The 18,994-nt window shown below is 36.7% G+C and overlaps 1 protein-coding gene across 3 annotated transcripts in view; it reads left to right on the top strand.

The window, feature by feature from the left end:
* EXOC6 (exocyst complex component 6) overlaps positions 1 to 18,522 on the top strand; it is a 221,582-nt gene extending 203,060 nt beyond the window's left edge. For all 3 annotated transcript variants that reach the window (XM_077779797.1, XM_077779805.1, XM_077779789.1), the window contains exons 21-22: positions 16,045 to 16,157; positions 17,260 to 18,522. In XM_077779797.1, coding sequence (XP_077635923.1) covers positions 16,045 to 16,157; positions 17,260 to 17,392 — 246 coding nt within the window. In that variant the 3' untranslated portion in view covers positions 17,393 to 18,522. The remainder of the gene's footprint in view (positions 1 to 16,044; positions 16,158 to 17,259) is intronic.
* Positions 18,523 to 18,994: the final 472 nt, after the last annotated feature.

Below are 18,994 nucleotides of genomic sequence, written 5' to 3'. Positions count from 1 at the left end.
CAAAGCTGTCAACACATCATTTTCCCTCATCCTCTAATCAGATTTTTTTCATGTTGTCTGTTTTGGTCGACGGCACCACTCTGCCATGCCCCTCATTTAATCACCATGTCCTAGGGATTTTTCCTCTCAAACCCATTCTCCTCTTTCTATCCTAACTACCTGCCCTATTACCTTTCCATCCTCTTCTCTCTATCCCAGCTACCTACTTATTTATCCCAGTGTATTTCAAGGTTATCACAACAGTTTTGTAATTATTTTTCCTGTCTTTAGTTTTTTCTCCTCAAATCCATTCTTCAACAGAGCTGCTGTATTTACATATCTAAGTGATGAGTCTGACCATGTGAGCTTTCTTGTTTAAAATTTTCCCAAAGTTCCTGAACAAGCCATATATGTCCTTTTGTGATCTAGCCCCTGTCCACTTCTCTAGCCTGTTTTGTACTACTCCCTTACTGATAAGTTTAAGCCGTGTTAAAGTACATGACAGTCCCCATAAGCACAACTGTTTCTCATTGTTGTGCCTTTTCTCATGCTGTCCCATCTGCTTGAAATACTGCTGCCTTTCCTTTGATTAACTCCTTATTGAGTCTCATTTTGGGTACTACCTCAGATGCCTTCTTGGGTTTACCTCTGACCCCCAGACAAGATTGGATGCCACAATCATAACTGTACATAACTCTATTCAGTGTAATTTGCACCCTCATTTATGATTATGCTTATGTGAATCTCTCTTTCATTACACTAAAGAACTCCTTGAAACAAAGACAGGGTCATCATCATCTTTTCATTGCTAGTGCCAAATAGAGTGCTTGTCACCTGCAAATATTACTTCTTGTTTTACAGAATAGGAAATTGAGACCCAGAGTTTACAACTCCCTTAAATGATTAATTCAAAATGAAAGTACCTTGATTTTTTTTTAAACTTAGTTGGGAGGGAATTTAATAAAGCATAGAATAAATACATTATTGGTGTCATAAGAAACAACATTTTTTATCCAAGTGAAATATAATCAGATAAGCAAATAATATCCATAGAATATTGATTAGTTGAGACAATGGAGGGGCTTGATTTTCCCAACCAAATTGTGCTGGTTTCTAACATTCTGAAGTACCATAGCCAAATAGCAGATATTTAAAAATTATTCTGGGAAAAAAACGCTGACAAATTTTAAGTTTTAGTGTTTGTTGAATATTTTCTTAAAATCATTGAATACTCAATACCACAGATGCTTACTAAGAATGAAATTCCTTTTATGGGACACCTGGTTGACTCAGTAAACAGAGCATGTGACTCTTGATCTTGAAGTCTTGAGTTTGAACCCCATGTCCAGTGTAGAGATTACTTAAAACTTAAAAAAGTAAATTTTATTGGGGCCCCTAGGTGGTTCAGTCGGTTGAGCATCTGACTCTTGATTTTGGTTCAGGTCATGATCTCATGATTTGTGAGTTCGAGCCCTATGTCGGGCTCTGTGCTGACAGCATGGAGCCTGTGTGAGATTCTCTCTTCCTCTCTCTCTGACCCTCCTCTGTTCTCACATACATATATACATACACACACTTTCTCTCTCAAAAAAAATGTTTTTTTTTAATATTTTTATTTATTTCTAGGAGAGTGAGAGAGAGACAGCGTGAGCTGGGGAGGGTCAGAGAGAGAGGGAGACACAGACTCCGAAATAGGCTCCAGGCTCTGAGCTGGCAGTCAGCACAGAGCCCGACGCGGGGCTCGAACCCATGAACCGCGAGATCATGACCTAAGTGAAAGTCGGACACTTAACCGACTAAGCCACCCAGGCGCCCCTCAAAAAAAATGTTTTTAATAAAAAATATATTTTAATAATTTATTTTCAATTAATCTGTGAATATTTAAAGAATGCAGGGTGCCTGCTCAGTTGGTTAAGCATCTGACTTCAGGTCAGGTCATGATTTCACGGTTCGTGGTTTTGAGCCCCACATCGGGCTCTGTGCTGACAGCTATCTCAGGGCCTGGAGCCTGTTTGGGATTCTATATCTCCCTCTCTCTCTGACCCTCCCCTGCTCACGCTGTCTCTCTCTCTCTCTCAGAAATAAATAAAACATTTAAAAAAATTTTTTAAAAAAAGAATGCTTCCAACTTTCTTACCTGTTTGTTATCCCTCTTTCCCCTTCTTTGTCATCCTGATTATCAACAGATTTTACACCCTCAACTGTGTTGAGGGCACTGGGCCAGGTACTATTTTATCTGTTACAGAGAAGAGACTCTTTGGCTTGAGTTTTTTCTGATGGCCCAATGTACGGTGTTAATACAAAGAGTCAATGGGAATAATGATTTTAACCATATGACACAGGCCATTTTGCTTAGAAATGCCCTAATTTCCTGTTTAGGTTATCTAGAGGTCAGGTAGGGATTTATGTTTGCACTCTAACAATACAGACTCACATCATGCAAGCATTATAGGACTGAGACCACAATCTGTTTAATTCCTCTGGCTGCATTCATCTTCCCAAGGAAATACATCCTTCGCCTGCTGTTTTATTTAGTTTCTCTTTTCATATTTTAATTCTGTAACCTGTAGTGAAGTTGTGATGCCAGTAGGTCATTACCAATAGATGCTTTGTAACTAAGCTTCATCTTAAAAGTTTGTCTGTTGGCCATTTTGAGGTTCATTTGGATACCTGCATTAGTCAGAATGTCACAGGATTGTCACTGTTACCCCATCCCAGAAATCTGTTACTAACTAAGCACCCAGAAGCATCAGTCCCCAAAGTAAGCCATAGCTACATGCCGTGTACTCCTGCCTTAGTGAACCAGCGTCAGTGCAGTTTGAGAACTGCACTCTTTTTCTAATTTAATTATGCCTTGAGGCTGTAGAAAAACAATTTATCTGTTGAAACTAAGCAGCAAGTGTTCTGACATGTTTATTGATCAAATTATTATAACTGACAAAAGGTAATTACATATACAATCAGGTTTGGAAGTAACTGGATAATTAAGGGTTAATAGATTGTCTCCCATGAAAGAAATGTCTTTCAGAGTCTAGAAAAGTAAACTAGATAAATACTTTTTTAAATTATTTGAATAAAGATTACAAAATCTTTATTGTTAAGATTTGAAAGAGAGAGACAAATGAGGATACAAGCCCCCTTCAACACAGATACTCACCAGGATAGTGTAATAGTCTTCATCTTAAGTGGAGACCACAAAGATTCTTGTTTTCTATATTCCCATCATGCTAAGTATAGTCATCTAGCTAACTCTGCATTCTTAAGGGAATCCATGGCAAATGGCAAAGCATCTATATTTATATTTTAGGATATAAAACTGGGACCTTATCTCTAGAAGGCAGAACAAATGAGATACACATCTGAAATTCAGTTCCCCATTTCACCAAAGTGAAGTCTAGTTATGTAGTGACTGGAACTGGGTCTCCACTTTGTCCCTGCCTGCTAAGATATTACTGTAGAAACTATTCCCCTTTTCCTCCTGAAGTGCTTGGGATTTAATGGTCTTGGTTTGTTTTATTAATCCCAAATGGCCTGAGTTGTGTTGTGTTGTGCTGTATTGTATTGTATTGTATTGTATTGTATAGATTTTTTTTAAGTTTATTTTTGAGAGAGAGAGTATGTGCAGGCGTGTGCATGCACATGGAGGAGGGGCAGAGAGAGAGGGGGAGAGAAAGAATCCCAAGCACACTCCATGCTGTCAGCACAGAGCTGGTTCCATAGTTCAGTTCCACAAACCATCAGAACATGACTTGAGCCAAAATCATCAAGAATCAGATGCTCAACTCACTGAGCCACCCAGCCACCCCTTTTTAAAGTTTATTTATTTATTTTTGCCATTTTAAAGAATAGAATGACAACATGACTCTAGGGGCTGAAGTATCTTGTTTTAATTTTAGTTAAGCTTTGTTTTTTCAAAAGCTAAAAGTATTTATAACTAATGGCAAATTATAAATAATACACATTACTTGACTTCTTAAAATTTTAGAGTAAAATGTATATGACTAATTTTTTGAGAGAGAGAGAGGGCTTGAGTGAGGGGCAGAGAGAGAGAATCCCATGAGGGGCAGTCTCCTGAGCAGCAGAGAGAAAGAGAAGCAGAGCTCACCTGAAATGGGGCCCATGTTCACCTACAGCAGGGCCCAAGCTAACACGAAGTAGGCCTCAAACTCATGAACCGTGAGATCATGACCTGAGCTGTAGTTATATGCTTAAAGACTAAGCCACCCAGGGGCACTATGACTAATATTATTGAAGACTAAATTAATCCATCTGTTAGATTCTCCAAGTTTTCATTTGTCTTACTCTTTATTTTTATGCATGTATGTATATGTGTATTTTGAGAGAGAGAGCAAGCAGGGGAGAGGCAGGGAGGGAGAGAGAGAGAGAGAGAGAGAGAGAGAGAGAGAGAGTCAGTCCCAAGGGAGTTCCATGCTGTCAGTACAGAATCAAATGCGGGGCTCCATCCCACAAACTGTGAGATCATGACCTGAGCCTAAACCAGGAATCTGACACTTAACTGACTGAGCCACCCAGTTGCCCCCACATTTGCCTTATTTTATTTTTTAATTTTTTTAACATTTATATATTTTTGAGAGACAGATCATGAGCAGGAGAGGGGCAGAGAGAGAGGGACACACAGAATCAGAAGCAGGCTCCAGGCTCTGAGCTGTCAGCACAGAGCCAGACGCGGGGCTCGAACTCATGAACTATGAGATCGTGACCTGAGCCAAAGTCGGACGCTTAACCGACTGAGCCACCCGGGCACCCCATATTTGCCTTATTTTAAATCACAACTGTGGGGAGGAGGGGAGAGGAATGTCCACTTAGATTCGCAAATTTTTTTATAAAGTGGTTATTCCCTCTCCCTTTTTCTTCTCACAATTATACTTTATAAAAATGTTTTATTGTGTTTATTTAAAAATGTGTTTTATTTAGTTATTTTGAGAGAGAGAAGGAGAGCATGCAGGAGCAGGGGGAGGGACAGAGAGACAGGAGAGAGAGAATCCCAAACAGGCTCTGCACTGATAGGGCATTAGATCACGATGGTGAGATCATGACCTGAGTTGAAAACTCAACTGACTGAACCACCCAGGGGCCCCTACCTGCAATTGCGCTTTGAAAGAGTACAGAATGAAGCTCCAGCCATCTAGTTTCCTTCATGTAAGCAAGTACTGTATCCTGGAGTATAGACACTTTGGCATGCAATCTTTTTTCATTGGTTAATTCATATTGTCCTCCTTTGTTCTTCTAATTCTTACATAGTCAATTTATACAATCAGATCTTATTTCATCATAGCTTCAATGAAGCAAAATGACTTACAGAAAGAATTGAAAATCAAGTGAACACCTCTTAACATGAATTTCATGGTTTGATTTTCTGAGTATTGGAAGTGAGAGCTTTATTGGTGAAGTCATTACATAAACTACCTATTATGTAAGTGTGGCAGGTGATATAATGAATCTGGACAGAAAATCAAATATATGACTTGGGAATGTTTATTTAACATGTTCAATGGTGGTATCACTGGTTTACAAAAGGTAATCTCAAGAGCAGAACTTTGGTTGTGAAATATTTTTAGTGCATTCTATAGGACAAAGTTTTTTTAATGTTTTATTTATTTCTGAGAGAGAGAGACAACGTGAGCAGGGGAGGGTGAGAGAGAGAGGGAGACACAGAATCCGAAGCAGCCTCTAGGCTCTGAGCTAGCCACCAGTACAGAGCCCAACGCGGGGCTCGAACCCACAAACCGTGAGATCATGACCTCATGAGCTGAAGTTGGATGCTTAACTGACTGAGCCACCCAGGCACCCCTCTATAGGACAAATTAAATCAGTCAATAAATAGATTAGCTTTCAGAATAATTATATGACATTACTAAAACTTCAGAGATTATTAATAGTTCACATTTAAGTAAATAACATAGTCATCTTATTAGTATATCAGATGTGAGTTCACTGTAGACTTATAAAAGTCTGTGTCCAAAGGTAACCTATGCAGTTTATCTCAATATACATTTGCTTGGTACCTACTGTATACCAGGTACTGGGCCAAATGTGAAGTTACACATATAAGCAATATAAACTGCCAGTTTTTAGGCACTTACAAAGTACACTAGTAGGAGGAAGTAAGGCACTTAAATAAACTGTTATGTAAGGCACCCAACCAAGATGGTCTGGGGAGGCTTCTTGAGAGAGGCAAGATTTAAATCTTAAGAGATTTAAATGTTATGGAAATAAGAGTTATATGGCTGGCAAAGTAGAGAAAGGAGACTCCACACACAGAAGAAAATGAGCAATGTCTTAGGGGTCATCATGGTGTTTAAGGGAACTATTAGGGGTATAGGAGTTTAAATTACAAGGCAGGAGAGGAAGCCAAAAGGTTGACCTTTAGGGGTCAAGAGTAGGCTAACGCAAGATGAGCCACTTTGGTATGAACATTATTTTGCCTTAAAATTAATTGAAACCCAGCAGATACGGGAAAAGCTCCTTATCTCCCTCCTGCTCAACTGCTAGTTTGTACCAGGAAGAGAGCTATTATTCCCTTTCACCTAAGATACCTCTCTGCATAATAGGGCAACCTTTGTTTTCCAGACATCTCCTTTCACCTTCCTGCTAATGGTCCTTCTTCCTTTTGTATCCTCAGACCCTTCAGCTCTCTGTAGCTCATGTAAGTTTCATGTTTGCTCATTGTCTTTCGAATTTCCATGCCTATGTAGATTCTCCATAGGTTAGCTATTTAATTTTCTTCACTTAATCTGTCTCATGTCAATTTGATTCTTAGTCCAGTTAGAAGGACCTGGAAGGGCTGAGGAAATTCTTCCTACTCAACATCCTGGAATTGGTGCAAGATCACCTTGCATGTCATATTAAAGAACTTGAACTTCAGCTTGAAGATTTTGTGAAGCCGTTGATGGTTTTAGTCAAGTAAATGGTGTGATCACATTTGTATTTTAGCTGGATCTCTCTGGCAGCAGTGTGGAGATAGATAGATCTGTGGTATCAGAAGGGATAGCCAAGACCAAAGGCCCCAGGGTAGAGATTATGATATCTGAACTAGGATAGTAGTAGTAGTAGGGATGGAAAGTAGGAAGCAAGTGAATTCAAGAAATATTTAGGAGGTTGAATTGGCACATTTTGGTAATAAGTAAGATGCAGGAGTTGTAAAAGAGAGGAGTCAAAGCAGACTGTATGCACATTTCTGGTTTGGGTAACTAGGTAACTGCTATTGTAACCCACCTTTCAATATCAGGAAGCCAAACTAGGTATTCTCACGAATGAAGAAAAATAAGCCAAGTATATATGTAAAAGTATTATAAAAATCAAAATCATACTTAACTATTTGAGATAAATGTACCTGAGGAAAATATCTGAAATTTTCTTTCCTGGTTTGGAAAATATAGGGATTTTGCTTTTCAGAAATAGAGGCTAGGAAAATTCTTGATAATAATTTTATTAACATCTTTCTGCACTTATAAATAACTTCAAGGACACTTTAGTTAAATATCTATTGTTATTTTGGTTTAAATATGTAATATACATAATTTAAACCCCAATTGCCAAAGAATTATTTTAAAACTCAACCATACGAGATGTTAATTTCTTATATTACTAAATGGAGAGTCAAAAGATCCTCTTAAAGTTTATGTAACAAATTCTACTCCCAGGTATATACCCAAGAAAAATAAAAACCTATATCCACACAAAAACTTGTATATGAACATTCACAGCAGTATCATTCATAATAGCTGAAAAATGCAAGTAACCCAAATGTCTGTTAACTGATGAATGGATAAACAAAGGTGGTACCATACAATAGAATATTGTTTGACAATAAAAAGGAATGAAGTACTGACACATGCTACAACATGGATGAACCTTGAAAACATTGTGCTAAGTGACAGAAGCTTGTTACAAAAGACCGCATGTTATCTGACCACTGTTAGGAGAGTGATTGCTAATGGTATGGGAGTTCTCGTGGGTGACAGAAATGTTCTGAAATCGATTGAGATGGCCGCACAGCTCTGTGAGTATGCTAAAAAACCATTGATTTCTACACTTCATTTTTTTTAATGTTTATTTTTATTTTTAAGAGAGAGAGAGACAGAGTGCAAGCAGGGGAGGGGCAGAGAGAGGGAGACAGAATCTGAAGCAGGCTCCAGACTCTGAGCTGTCAGCACAGAGCCCAGCCTGGGGCTCAAACCCACAAACTGTGAGATTATGACCTGAGCTGAAGTCAGGTGCTTAACCAACTGAGCCACCCAGCCAACCCTTGATTTGTACCCTTTAAATGGATGAATTGTATGTGAAATATATCTCAAAGCTGTCTTAAAAAATGTTTTAAGGTGACATAGCAAGATTTTTAATTATATTTTATTATATATGATTTTATAAATAATATATTTATTATATATTACATAATTTTATATAATAGAATGCATATATATTATGTATATAAAATTATATATTTTATAAAATTATAAAACAAAAAATAGAGAAAAATTATGTTAACTACCAAAAACAGGAAGGTTGTATAATTAAGGTAAACCATGATATTTGATAGCTGCAAGCTGATAAATCAGAAATTAGAGGGGTACCTGGATGGCTCAGTCCTTTAAGTGTCCTACTCTTGATAGCAGCTTAGGTTGTGATCTCGCTGTCATGAGATTGAGCCCTACATCGGGCTCCATGCTGAGCAGAGCCTGCTTGAGATTCTCTCTCTCCCCCTCTCCTTGCCCCTCCCCTGCTTGTACGCTCTCTCTCTCTTTCTTTCAAGATAAATAAATAAACTTTTTAAAAATTAGAAAAATAAGCACAGAGACACTGAAGTAATCACCATAATTAAAAACAGAAGTTAAACGTTGATTGCTTCTGAGAATGGGAAGGGTGGGGCAGTGGACTGTTGTTTTTTATGATAGGCTTTATTTGATTATTAACCATTTATTACATTGTAAAATTAATTTTAATAAAGAAATTAAACACCTAAAAATATGCATAGCATGTATTTTATGCCATTTAATTATGATAGTGACCAAAAAATTAAAGATAAAGCAAATGTGGATATGTACAAATCTGATTATGTAAATTCCATTTTTTTGGTCTCTTCTCCCAAATTCTGAACCCATCAAATTAGTGTATCTCTGAGTACTATATAGCTTACCATCAAAAATACTTTGAGAACATTCTACTTCTGCTGTGTGCAGTTCATCTGAGTGAAATAACCTGAAGAGGCCAGTGCTTTTACAAGGTTTCTGCAGAGGGCTGTGCCCAAAGCTTCCTCCTGGTCGTATGTAGGTGGATGTGGAAAGGCTGGCTGAGAACAGGTTTGGCACACAGGACATTTGAAGAGGGCAGGCATGGGTTAGGGGTCAGGTGTACCAGAGAGCATGAGGCAGCATAAGGGCAGTTAACACCTGAAGCCAAAATGAGGTGGATGAAGGCACAATACTGCTTCTTTCCAGTTTTGCTGAGGTGCTTTCTGGCTGTTACTTAAATTTGTCTTCTCTGCTTCATTTGGAGTTCTCCAGATGTGGCGTTTTCAGATTGCTGGAAAGGGGGTAGAGCTAAGAGCTTTAAAAATCATACTGAGTTCATCATTTGACTTCAACATCTGTTTGGAAAAAGGACTTGTATTTTCCCCCATTGGGTTAATTTAGTAAGACCCATTTTTTGTGAATCCCCAGTGCCTAATTGCTCATATTTCTTTGTTAAAGCTGTATTATGGTTTAGGATTTTTGTTGTTGTTTAAATCTCTGAAGCCCTCTAGGAACACTTGCAATGGCTTTGTGTTTTGGAGGCAAAGGAAAAATGATCTCCTGCTTTACTTTTGGAATCTGCAAAGCAACCCTGAGGTCCCAGGTGGAATTGGTGTTTGGAAAAGAGAATTTGGGGGACTAAGGTTGACCCTGAGCCCCCAGGTCACTGTTCGCATTTACAGAAGCAAACCTGGTATCCCCAATTGCTTTTCTCTTGAGGTTGGCTTAACTTTATTTATCTTCTGACTTAGGTCACTGCCCCTTAGGTGCTTCAAAAGCAAAACCCGAAAGACTCAAAACAAAGAAAGTTAAACCAGATTCAAAGAAAAAATGACCTGGCACTCTGGGTTCACTTTTACAAAGACAGAAAGTCACTTCAAGAGTCCCATAAAATGGTTTTAAGTTGGCCTGGATTCATTGTGTCAGTTGCACAAAGTGGTCTCAACAGGTCCAAGACCCCAAGTTTCTTAGGTGTAGACTGGAAGTGAAACTTAGGATAAGAAACTGTCAGCAAGCCACATGCATTGACACACATGAATTCTTCAGTGATTCTGAAGCGATTCAACTATTTTGAGCATATAAATGGGACCACCCATGCAACCATTTCTTTCCTTAAGGCTGAATCTTATTGTTACTGGACACACACAAGGAATGCTAAGGAAGTGAAACTTACAACTCACAGATACTGGCATAAATCCACTTCATGTTATCAGATTACTTATGAAGGGTATTTTTGAATCCTTGGTGAAAAAAAGAAGTTAGGATACTAATTTTAGGTAATCTTATAAATCGTGATGAGATAGAACTGAGGCATATTATTTTGCTATTCATTTTTGTATGATCCATACTTTGCTTACTTCCCAAAAGGATTTAAGATAGAATTACTTTACTTGACTATTGGAGCAAACCCATTTATAGAACTTAATACCAATTTTCATTATAATATGCCTGACTTTATCCTTTAATAAGTAATTGTAAAATTGCTTTTGAATAATCTAGGGAAGATTTTTGTTTTTGTTCATGTTTGATCTACATCTTTGAATTTCAGGTATATATATTAATTAATAAATTCACCTGTCAAAGCTGTGTCTTACTGTTTATTTACAAGGCTGAGAGAGATTTTGTGTAATTAATAACAAATGTATTATTTGTGTACTGCCATCTGAAGGGAGCAAAGCTTAAGGTAGAGAATTGAGGTTTTCCATAATTTAGGTTTTAATATTAAGGATATAGTACATCCTGTGAAACCTGACCAAATGTGAGAGGTAGACCCCAAGGCTATGACTGTAGAACAAAGGTGAGCATCAGTGGTTTTTATCTGGCACCGCTCCAGTCTCCTCATCCCTTCCCAACACACTCTGGCTCCAGACCAGTTGTGTTATTTTTAAACCATTCCAAAGACCAGACAACATGCTTTTTGGTCAAAGCAGGCATGGGTAGCAGCCTATAAAAATGGGATTTTTCTATAATTGCCTGGCATAAGGTTAGGTAGGACCCAAGGACAATATCCTAGGTTTGTGTTACATCTTTTGCTTCAGTAGATCTGTACTTTAAAAAGTAAAAAAGTGGGATTACATCAAACTAAAAAGCTTTTGTGGAGCAAAGGAGACTATCAACAAAATGGAAAGGCAACCTAGTGAATGGAAGAAGATATTTACAAATCATACATTTGATAAAGGGTTAATATCCAAAATATGTTAAAAAAAAAAAAACTTACACACCTTTATACATAGATAGACCCTAAACAATCCAGTTAAAAATTGGGCAAAGGATTTGGATAGACATTTTTCCAAAGAAGATCTACCAATGGCCAATGGGCACATGAAAAAGTGCTCAACATCACTATCAAGGAAATGCAAATCAAAACCACAATGAGATGTAACTCCACACCTATGAGAATGGCTGTTCTCAAAAAGAAGAATAACAAGTGTTGGCAAGGATGTGAAGAAAAGGGAACACTTGTGCACTGTTGGTAGGAATGTAAATTGGTGCAGCCACCATGGACAGCAGTGTGGAGGCTCCTCAAAAAAATTAAAAATAGAACTGCCATAAAATCCAGCAATTTCACTTCTGGGTATTTATCCAAGGAAACAAAAACACCAGTTTGAAGAGATATATACAACCACTATGTTCATTGTGGCATAATTTATAGTCACCAAGATATGAAAGCAGCCTAAGTATCCATCAATAGATAAATGGATAAAGAAGCTGTGGAATATATATATATACACACACATATATATATGTATATATATACACACACATATATATGTATATATACATACACACACACATATATATGTATATATATGATGGAAAATTGCTCAACCATGAAAAGAAATGAAATCTTGCCATTTGTGATAACATGAATGGATCTAGAGGGTATTATGCTGAATGAAATAAGTCAGATAAAGACAAATATTGTATGATTTCACTGTAGAATCTAAAAAACAAAACAAATGAGCAAAGAAAACAGACACAGACTCATAGATACAGGAAACAAATTGGTGGTTACCAGAGTGGGGAGTGGTTGGGGAGTTGGCAAACTAAATAAAAGGGATTAATAGGTACAAACTTCCAGTTGTAAGATAAATAAATCATGGGAATGTGATGTACAGCATAAGATATATAGTCAGTAACATTGTAATAACTTTGTATGGTGACAGATGGTAACTAGACTTACCTTGGGGATCATTTTGTAATGTGTAAAAATAAATCACTATAATATGTACCTGAAACCAATAGGATATTGTATGTCAATTATACTTCAATTTCAAAAAGTGAGACAAGACTTTATAATAGTTATGGATGAGGGACACTGATAGACCATTCAGAAATATTAGTGCTTCTTTCTCTAGGAAAATGATTTAACTCTACTAACATTAGACCCAATTCTTTACTTTGAGGGAAACTATTTTCTTTACCAATGCTCCAGGGAAAGACTGAGAGCTCTGAAGGGAAGTCAGTTGCCTGCATTCATTTGTCCTAGTTTGTCCGCAAACCAACATTGACCTTTTTCAGGAAGCTGTGAGCATCAGCTTAAAGAAGTCTGTAGGGTGCTCAAATTTTATGCTTTGAGAAGCCTAAGGAAAAAGCTCCCAGGTAAACTTGGAATAGTCTGACATCATCAATTAGTAAGTTACCTCTTGAATATCTCTTGAGTGGTTACACTCATTTGGACACACTATGGGTTTGCCTGCCTAGCTTTATGAAGTTTCTCTTTACTTACAGTATTCTCCATTTGAAAAATCCTTACACACATGGAAATGAGAAATCAGAATATGGGATCAGTATGCTTCCTGGCCTTGTATTTCCTTGCACCCGTGTCCATGCATCCTTTGGGGGCACAGATACAGAATGGTGCCCAAGCCTATCTATAACCACTGGATTCGTGGGCTGAGAATAAGGAACAAGCAATCACCAGCTCCTAAGAAATCAGTAGCTTCTATCTTAATATTAATAGACTGTAGCTCCCTGTATGTTAACTAACTGGACTTTAAATAAACATTTTAGGGGCACCTGGGTGGCTCAGTTGGTTAACTGTCAGACTTCAGCTCAGCTCATGATTTCATGGTCTGAGTGCTACATCTGTGCTGATAGCTCAGAGCCTGAAGCCTGCTTCAGATTCTGTGTCTCCCTTCCCTGCTTGCACTCTGTTCCTTTCTCTCTCTCAAAAATAAATAAACATTAAAAAAAAAAAAAAGGTGGGGCAGTCTATATTTGTTGAATAAATAAATGAATCTTATCTAGATCCTTGGCCTTTTATCCACATTGATAATACATTACTTAACCATGAATGTGCAGACTTATGTAGATTTCCATAGATATCTACAAGTTAACAATGCACAGTGTGTATTTCTATAAAGTATTAATATGAATTTGAAAGTATGTAGATTAGACTTGTCTGCATGGAGGCAGGCAGGTTAAATTTTAGGGTTCTTGTTATTTCTAGTGATAAGAGATTTGCATATAGGTATCTGAAAACTGTGAAATTTTAAGCATTTGTGAAATTTGTGAAAATTGTAAGTATAATATTTATCTGTTTTTGTGCTGTTTTGTAAAAGAATCAATTCTGTATTCACAGCTGGAGTCGGTGTAGGTTTTAAATTCATTAAGTGGACTCCTCCTTTCCCACCTGGGGGTAGATCAGCTCAAGAGAAAATGAGACTTATTTTAAGGCCTCTTCCTCTTCCAAATCCCAAAGGTCATGTTGCTAATGCCTTTTGGAAAGAAAGGGAGATTACAGCCAGTATATTAAGTGGTTACTTTCTGCTGACTGTGCGCATGCCCACACACACTTGTGCAAACATACTTTTACCTAAAAGAAGTATCCTTCAAAATGAGGCTTTTGTTAACAACTGTGTGAGGAGTATTTATTATTGAAGTTTATTTTAATATATAAATAGGTAAACCTTATTCCTAACTCTTGAGTTAATACATATCCATAGTGGAATGTTATGAAATTAAAGAAGACAACAGTTGTCCATAATCCCACCACACAAACCATTCTTAACATTCTGGCAAATTTTCTTCCAGTCTCTTTTGATGGGTTTTTGTGTAATTTAAGTAGGAATGTTTAACATAAGCATCTTAACATACTTAAAATTTTGTGTAAACATCAATTTTAGTGACTACATGATATTCATCTTACAGATAGATACACCTCACTACTTAACCATTCTCTTAATATTGAGATTTGGGCTGTTTTCAGTTGTTTTTCCCACCTTCAGTTTTTTGATAACACAAATAACAGTTTTGAGATTAGTATCATTGTTCTCTACCTTTATTATCGTTTCCTGAGGTTCGATTACTAGAAGTAGGATTACTGAATCAAAAGGAACAACCATTTTTATAAAGTTCTTAATCACATTCCAGAGATGGTATACCAGTTTTCATTTTCACCATGGGTGTGTGTGAAAGTAACTTTCCCTCCTTTCCCTAAAGGAGGGAAAACTACTTGTTGCCAAGCAACAGTCAAAAATTACACCAAAATTTAAATAAATTTAACTTTAAATAACTTCTCTTTTTGAAACAGTATATTCTTTTAACATTGTTTCAGTGTAGATCCTGTACCAATGTTTTAACTCTGGATGTAGCCTAGAATATTGTCCAAAGGAAAATAAGAGTAGCTTCAATTTTAACATAGTAGTTAATATTTTCATTACAGAATTATCACCCTTTTGCAGGGAAGTCTCTATGTTAGATAAGAAAAGAGTCAAACAAGTCCATTACCTTCCTGTAGAGGAGCTAGTTTCTTGTAACCTTTGTTTACGTTTTAATCACCCTAGAAGTTTTATGCCTCTCCGCATCCATGGGTTGGCTCACATATCCTATGAGTAAATACAAATGCTTCCTTCAACTGGAAGCAGAACCAGTGCCCCCCTTACTTATAAAGCGAGTTAAAAAACAAGAAGAAAGAATAATGTAAAAACTGAAGGAAGGTAGTAAGTAAAGTATTTAGCTTTCTGAAACAATTCAAATGGGGATAGGAAGTTGGTTTTAAATGGCTTAAGGGAGATTAGGGTTTTAAAGTTGGATAAGGAGTTTGGTGCTTTGGTTTAGGCATGGCATTGCTTTTAAAAGATTACTTCCATATTTGACAACAATTCTAACTGGAGATTATAAAGCAAATAGTCAATTTTAAAACACTGCGGAATACAAGAGGGCTTCTTTTTGTTGTTGTTTGTTTATACAAAATGATTGCTTAGAGTTAACAGGCTGAGTCCTGAAGCCCACATTTCATAATACTACTGAGGATCTGTCACCAAGGAGAATTCAGCAGAGGTTGTTTAATGCACTTAATTGAGATTATCTGAGCTTTTGGTTTAAATTACTTTGGGAAAAGTCTAGGTACAAACGGCTTCTTTGAAAGGTAAACATACTTAACCTCTAAGAAAAAAGGTTCAATTTAAGTTCTTTGAAATTCTTCAAACAGGTAGTAGCACCAACCCTTATTAAACGAGTATGAACTGAATAATGTGTAAAGAGTAAATCTCTATACATCAGAACAAGTGTTAATATAATTCTGTGAACAGTGTTTTCATTATTGTACACTTGTTTGAAAATGCAATTGTGTATTGTATTAGAAAATCATCCCCTGGCAATTACAGTAATTTCAAATGTAAAAAGATAGTATATGCTATTTTGGTTATAAAATGTAGTTAATGATAAAGTTTAAAAAAATGAATTCCTTATTTTCCTTCTAAGAAGCAGGGCACATTAAGATCAAGGATCAAGAATGACATATACTTCATGTATTAGCTATGGGTAAATACTCAAAGTTGGTTTAACATTTTTGCCCTGTCTTCCTCAGCTCCTTGACCTGTTTATGGTTTGGGATTGGTCTACTTATCTAGCTGATTATGGACAGCCTGCTTCTAAGTACCTTCGGGTGAATCCAAACACAGCTCTTACGCTTTTGGAGAAGTGAGTATATTCTGAAAACGTTTTTGCATAACATTTTAGCATTTTGTGATTTAGTGATGACTGAAGAACTAGAGATTTTCAACAAAAGAGAAACGTCTAAATGGAGCTTAAAAGCTCAGTCCATTTTAATGACCAAAACATAAGCGTCTTTCTTTCTTGGTGCAGTGTTGGTGTAGTTTTATAAGAGATTGCTGTTTATGTTCATGCGAACAAAAATTTTCCTATTGCATCCTCAATAGGAGGCTTAATTGGCCTTAGGAATATGTTTACTGGAGATAAGTGAAAATTGGAACTATTTTTTTTTAATGCTCTAACACAGGAAAGAAGGTGTTTTGTAAAATGTGGCTAAGAATAGGCATGTTTGCTGTCAAAATCCTACCATGATGGACTTGGATTTTTTGTGCAGATAGAGATGTATGTGATCTGAAAAAATAAAATAGTAAAAGCTGAAGTAACAGGACATTTACCGGTGCATCTTGTCCAATTAAAAATAACAGAAGTTTAGGGGTTACTTTTCCCTCTCATGTGGCAGATTTTTCTTTTCACTTAATCATATTTCATTTTAGGTGTCACTATTAAGATTTTTAATTTCTGAATTAGAAATGTCTGTTATTTTTCCACATTTCAAATATCTGTGATGTGATTTGAGAGGACAAAAAGAACTGTTTAAAATAAATGTAAATTTACTGCACCATGAAACACTACTGAGGCCCCCCCCAAAAAATATTGATTTAAATTTTCTAACGTTATTTTTCTTTTACCTTGTGTTGCTATGAATGTGATTTGCAGAGTCCATAGAGGGTATGTATTTTAGCATACTTTGTGGAATGATATTAGAAAATAGTATATTAGAAAAAGTAACATACTTTAGATTTACATACTAATGCAAAAACACTACTTAGTATAGAATGTAAAATAAAGTTGCTAATGTTTTGTGTAGTTGCTATCTCTGTATTTTTATTAGTACCTATTTTCTTTGAAGTATATTTTTCAAGCATAGGATTGGTGTGAGATAATTCAGAGCATGCCAACATAGTTTACTTACGACAACATAGCTTTTAATTTCTTTTTACCAAGCTTCTCCATTCACATATATTCCTAGGATGAAGGATACTAGCAAAAAGAACAATATATTTGCTCAGTTCAGGAAGAATGATCGAGACAAACAGAAGTTGATAGAGACAGTCGTGAAACAGCTGAGAAGTTTGGTGAATGGTATGTCCCAGCACACATAGACTTCGATTGCACTCAGTGACACCAAATCTGTGATTCTACATTGATCTCTAACAGCCACGGGTCATGATAACAGTAATTTGTTTGCAGAATTAAAAAATGCGGTAGAAAAAAGACACTGATGAGAGATTAAACAAGAAACAATAAATATATCATTTCTATGGATTTTTAAATAATTGGATACTATTTTATATATGGAGAAGGTGACAATTTTTTTCACTTTTAGGGAAAAAAGGTAAAACATAAATCAGGTCAAAAATTGTGTATGCAATTGATTGTAAATACATTAGAAAAACCTTATATGCCTCTACATATAAGTATTTTTTCTATTCAGACTTGAATGATTTTTCTGGGTTCTTTTTCATCAGTATCCAGTTTCAGAATGCAATCATGTCTGATATGGGAGTATTTATTTCACTGTCATTTTGTGACTGTTAACTTTTATTTTCATCTCAATATAAGTATACTAAATTTTCCAGTTCTGTAGATTCTAAGGTGAGGGTGGGGGATATACAAATCTTTAAAGGTCCCTGAAATCAAACTTGATTTCTGTAAGAATGTGAATTATTTGTTCTCCTTGGGTGCTTTAATTTAATGGTTCTGAATATGAAGAAAAGGTGTTTGGATTTTCTAGAGATGAGTGTTGCTGTTTAGCAGGGTTAATATTTTTAACTATATTGTTTGTAGCTGATCCCATTCTAGGATTTATTGGGTTTGGTTTGGCTCAAGTTAAAAGAGGGCATGAACGAAGTGGGGCAAACCATTTGAGATGCCGCTTGCGCTAGGGTAGCTATGATCCTACACCAGAAGTTACACAGGGGTCAGGTTACTTTCTCCAATATCTCAGTACCTGTCTTCAGTATGGAAATAAGCCACACCAAGTGAACTCTGGAAAATCTAAAATGAATGTACATTTTCTACTCTGTAAATTACCACCGTGGTCCAAATGGTGATACCAGTCTGATCCCAACTTTCTTTTCATTGTATTTATGCTGACTATTCCTTTTCCATTTTCAGGATTTATGCCTGTAAGAAACTTATACTTGACTGTGTAAAATAAGTGTAAAGAATTAGATGTACATTTCTTGATTTTGTGATGAAATATTAAAAAGTTTGAGCAGGTTGTTGAAAATGCATTGCTATTGCCTCTATTCAGAGCTTCCTTATTTAAGACAACTGCTTCCTTCAGAAAGACTTATTCTCTCGTTATTGGAATGGGGAGTGTTACAAAACAAAGATATAAGCATTTTTTTGACCACCTCAATCCTAAAGTACTGCACATTTAAAAAAAAAAAAAACCTACATGGAGAACATGGTAATTCTTCAGGCACAATAAAATCTGGAAATTAGAAGAGGAGCGGTGAACAGCTAGCTCTTTTTGAAGACTGTGGAATGTGGCTGCCCCTCGCGTGCCTTACCCGGCCCTGCAGGGCATTCGGGATGTCGCTCTGGCTTTCTTTGCGGCGTCCCCGGATCCGGGGAGACACCGCTTTAATGCTGCTTGGAGTAGACCGCAGTGGGCCCCTAGCTGCGATGGTGTGGGATTCACTTTCTTCTATAATCCATAAAACATCCCGCCCACTTCCCGCCAGCCCTCGGGTTGC

Source organism: Crocuta crocuta, unplaced genomic scaffold (assembly GCF_008692635.1).
Source record: "Crocuta crocuta isolate KB4526 unplaced genomic scaffold, BGI_CrCroc_1.0 scaffold170, whole genome shotgun sequence".
NCBI lineage: Eukaryota > Metazoa > Chordata > Mammalia > Carnivora > Hyaenidae > Crocuta > Crocuta crocuta.
The sequence above is the reverse complement of the archived record's forward strand: the minus strand, read 5'-3'. Positions and strand labels throughout refer to the sequence as shown.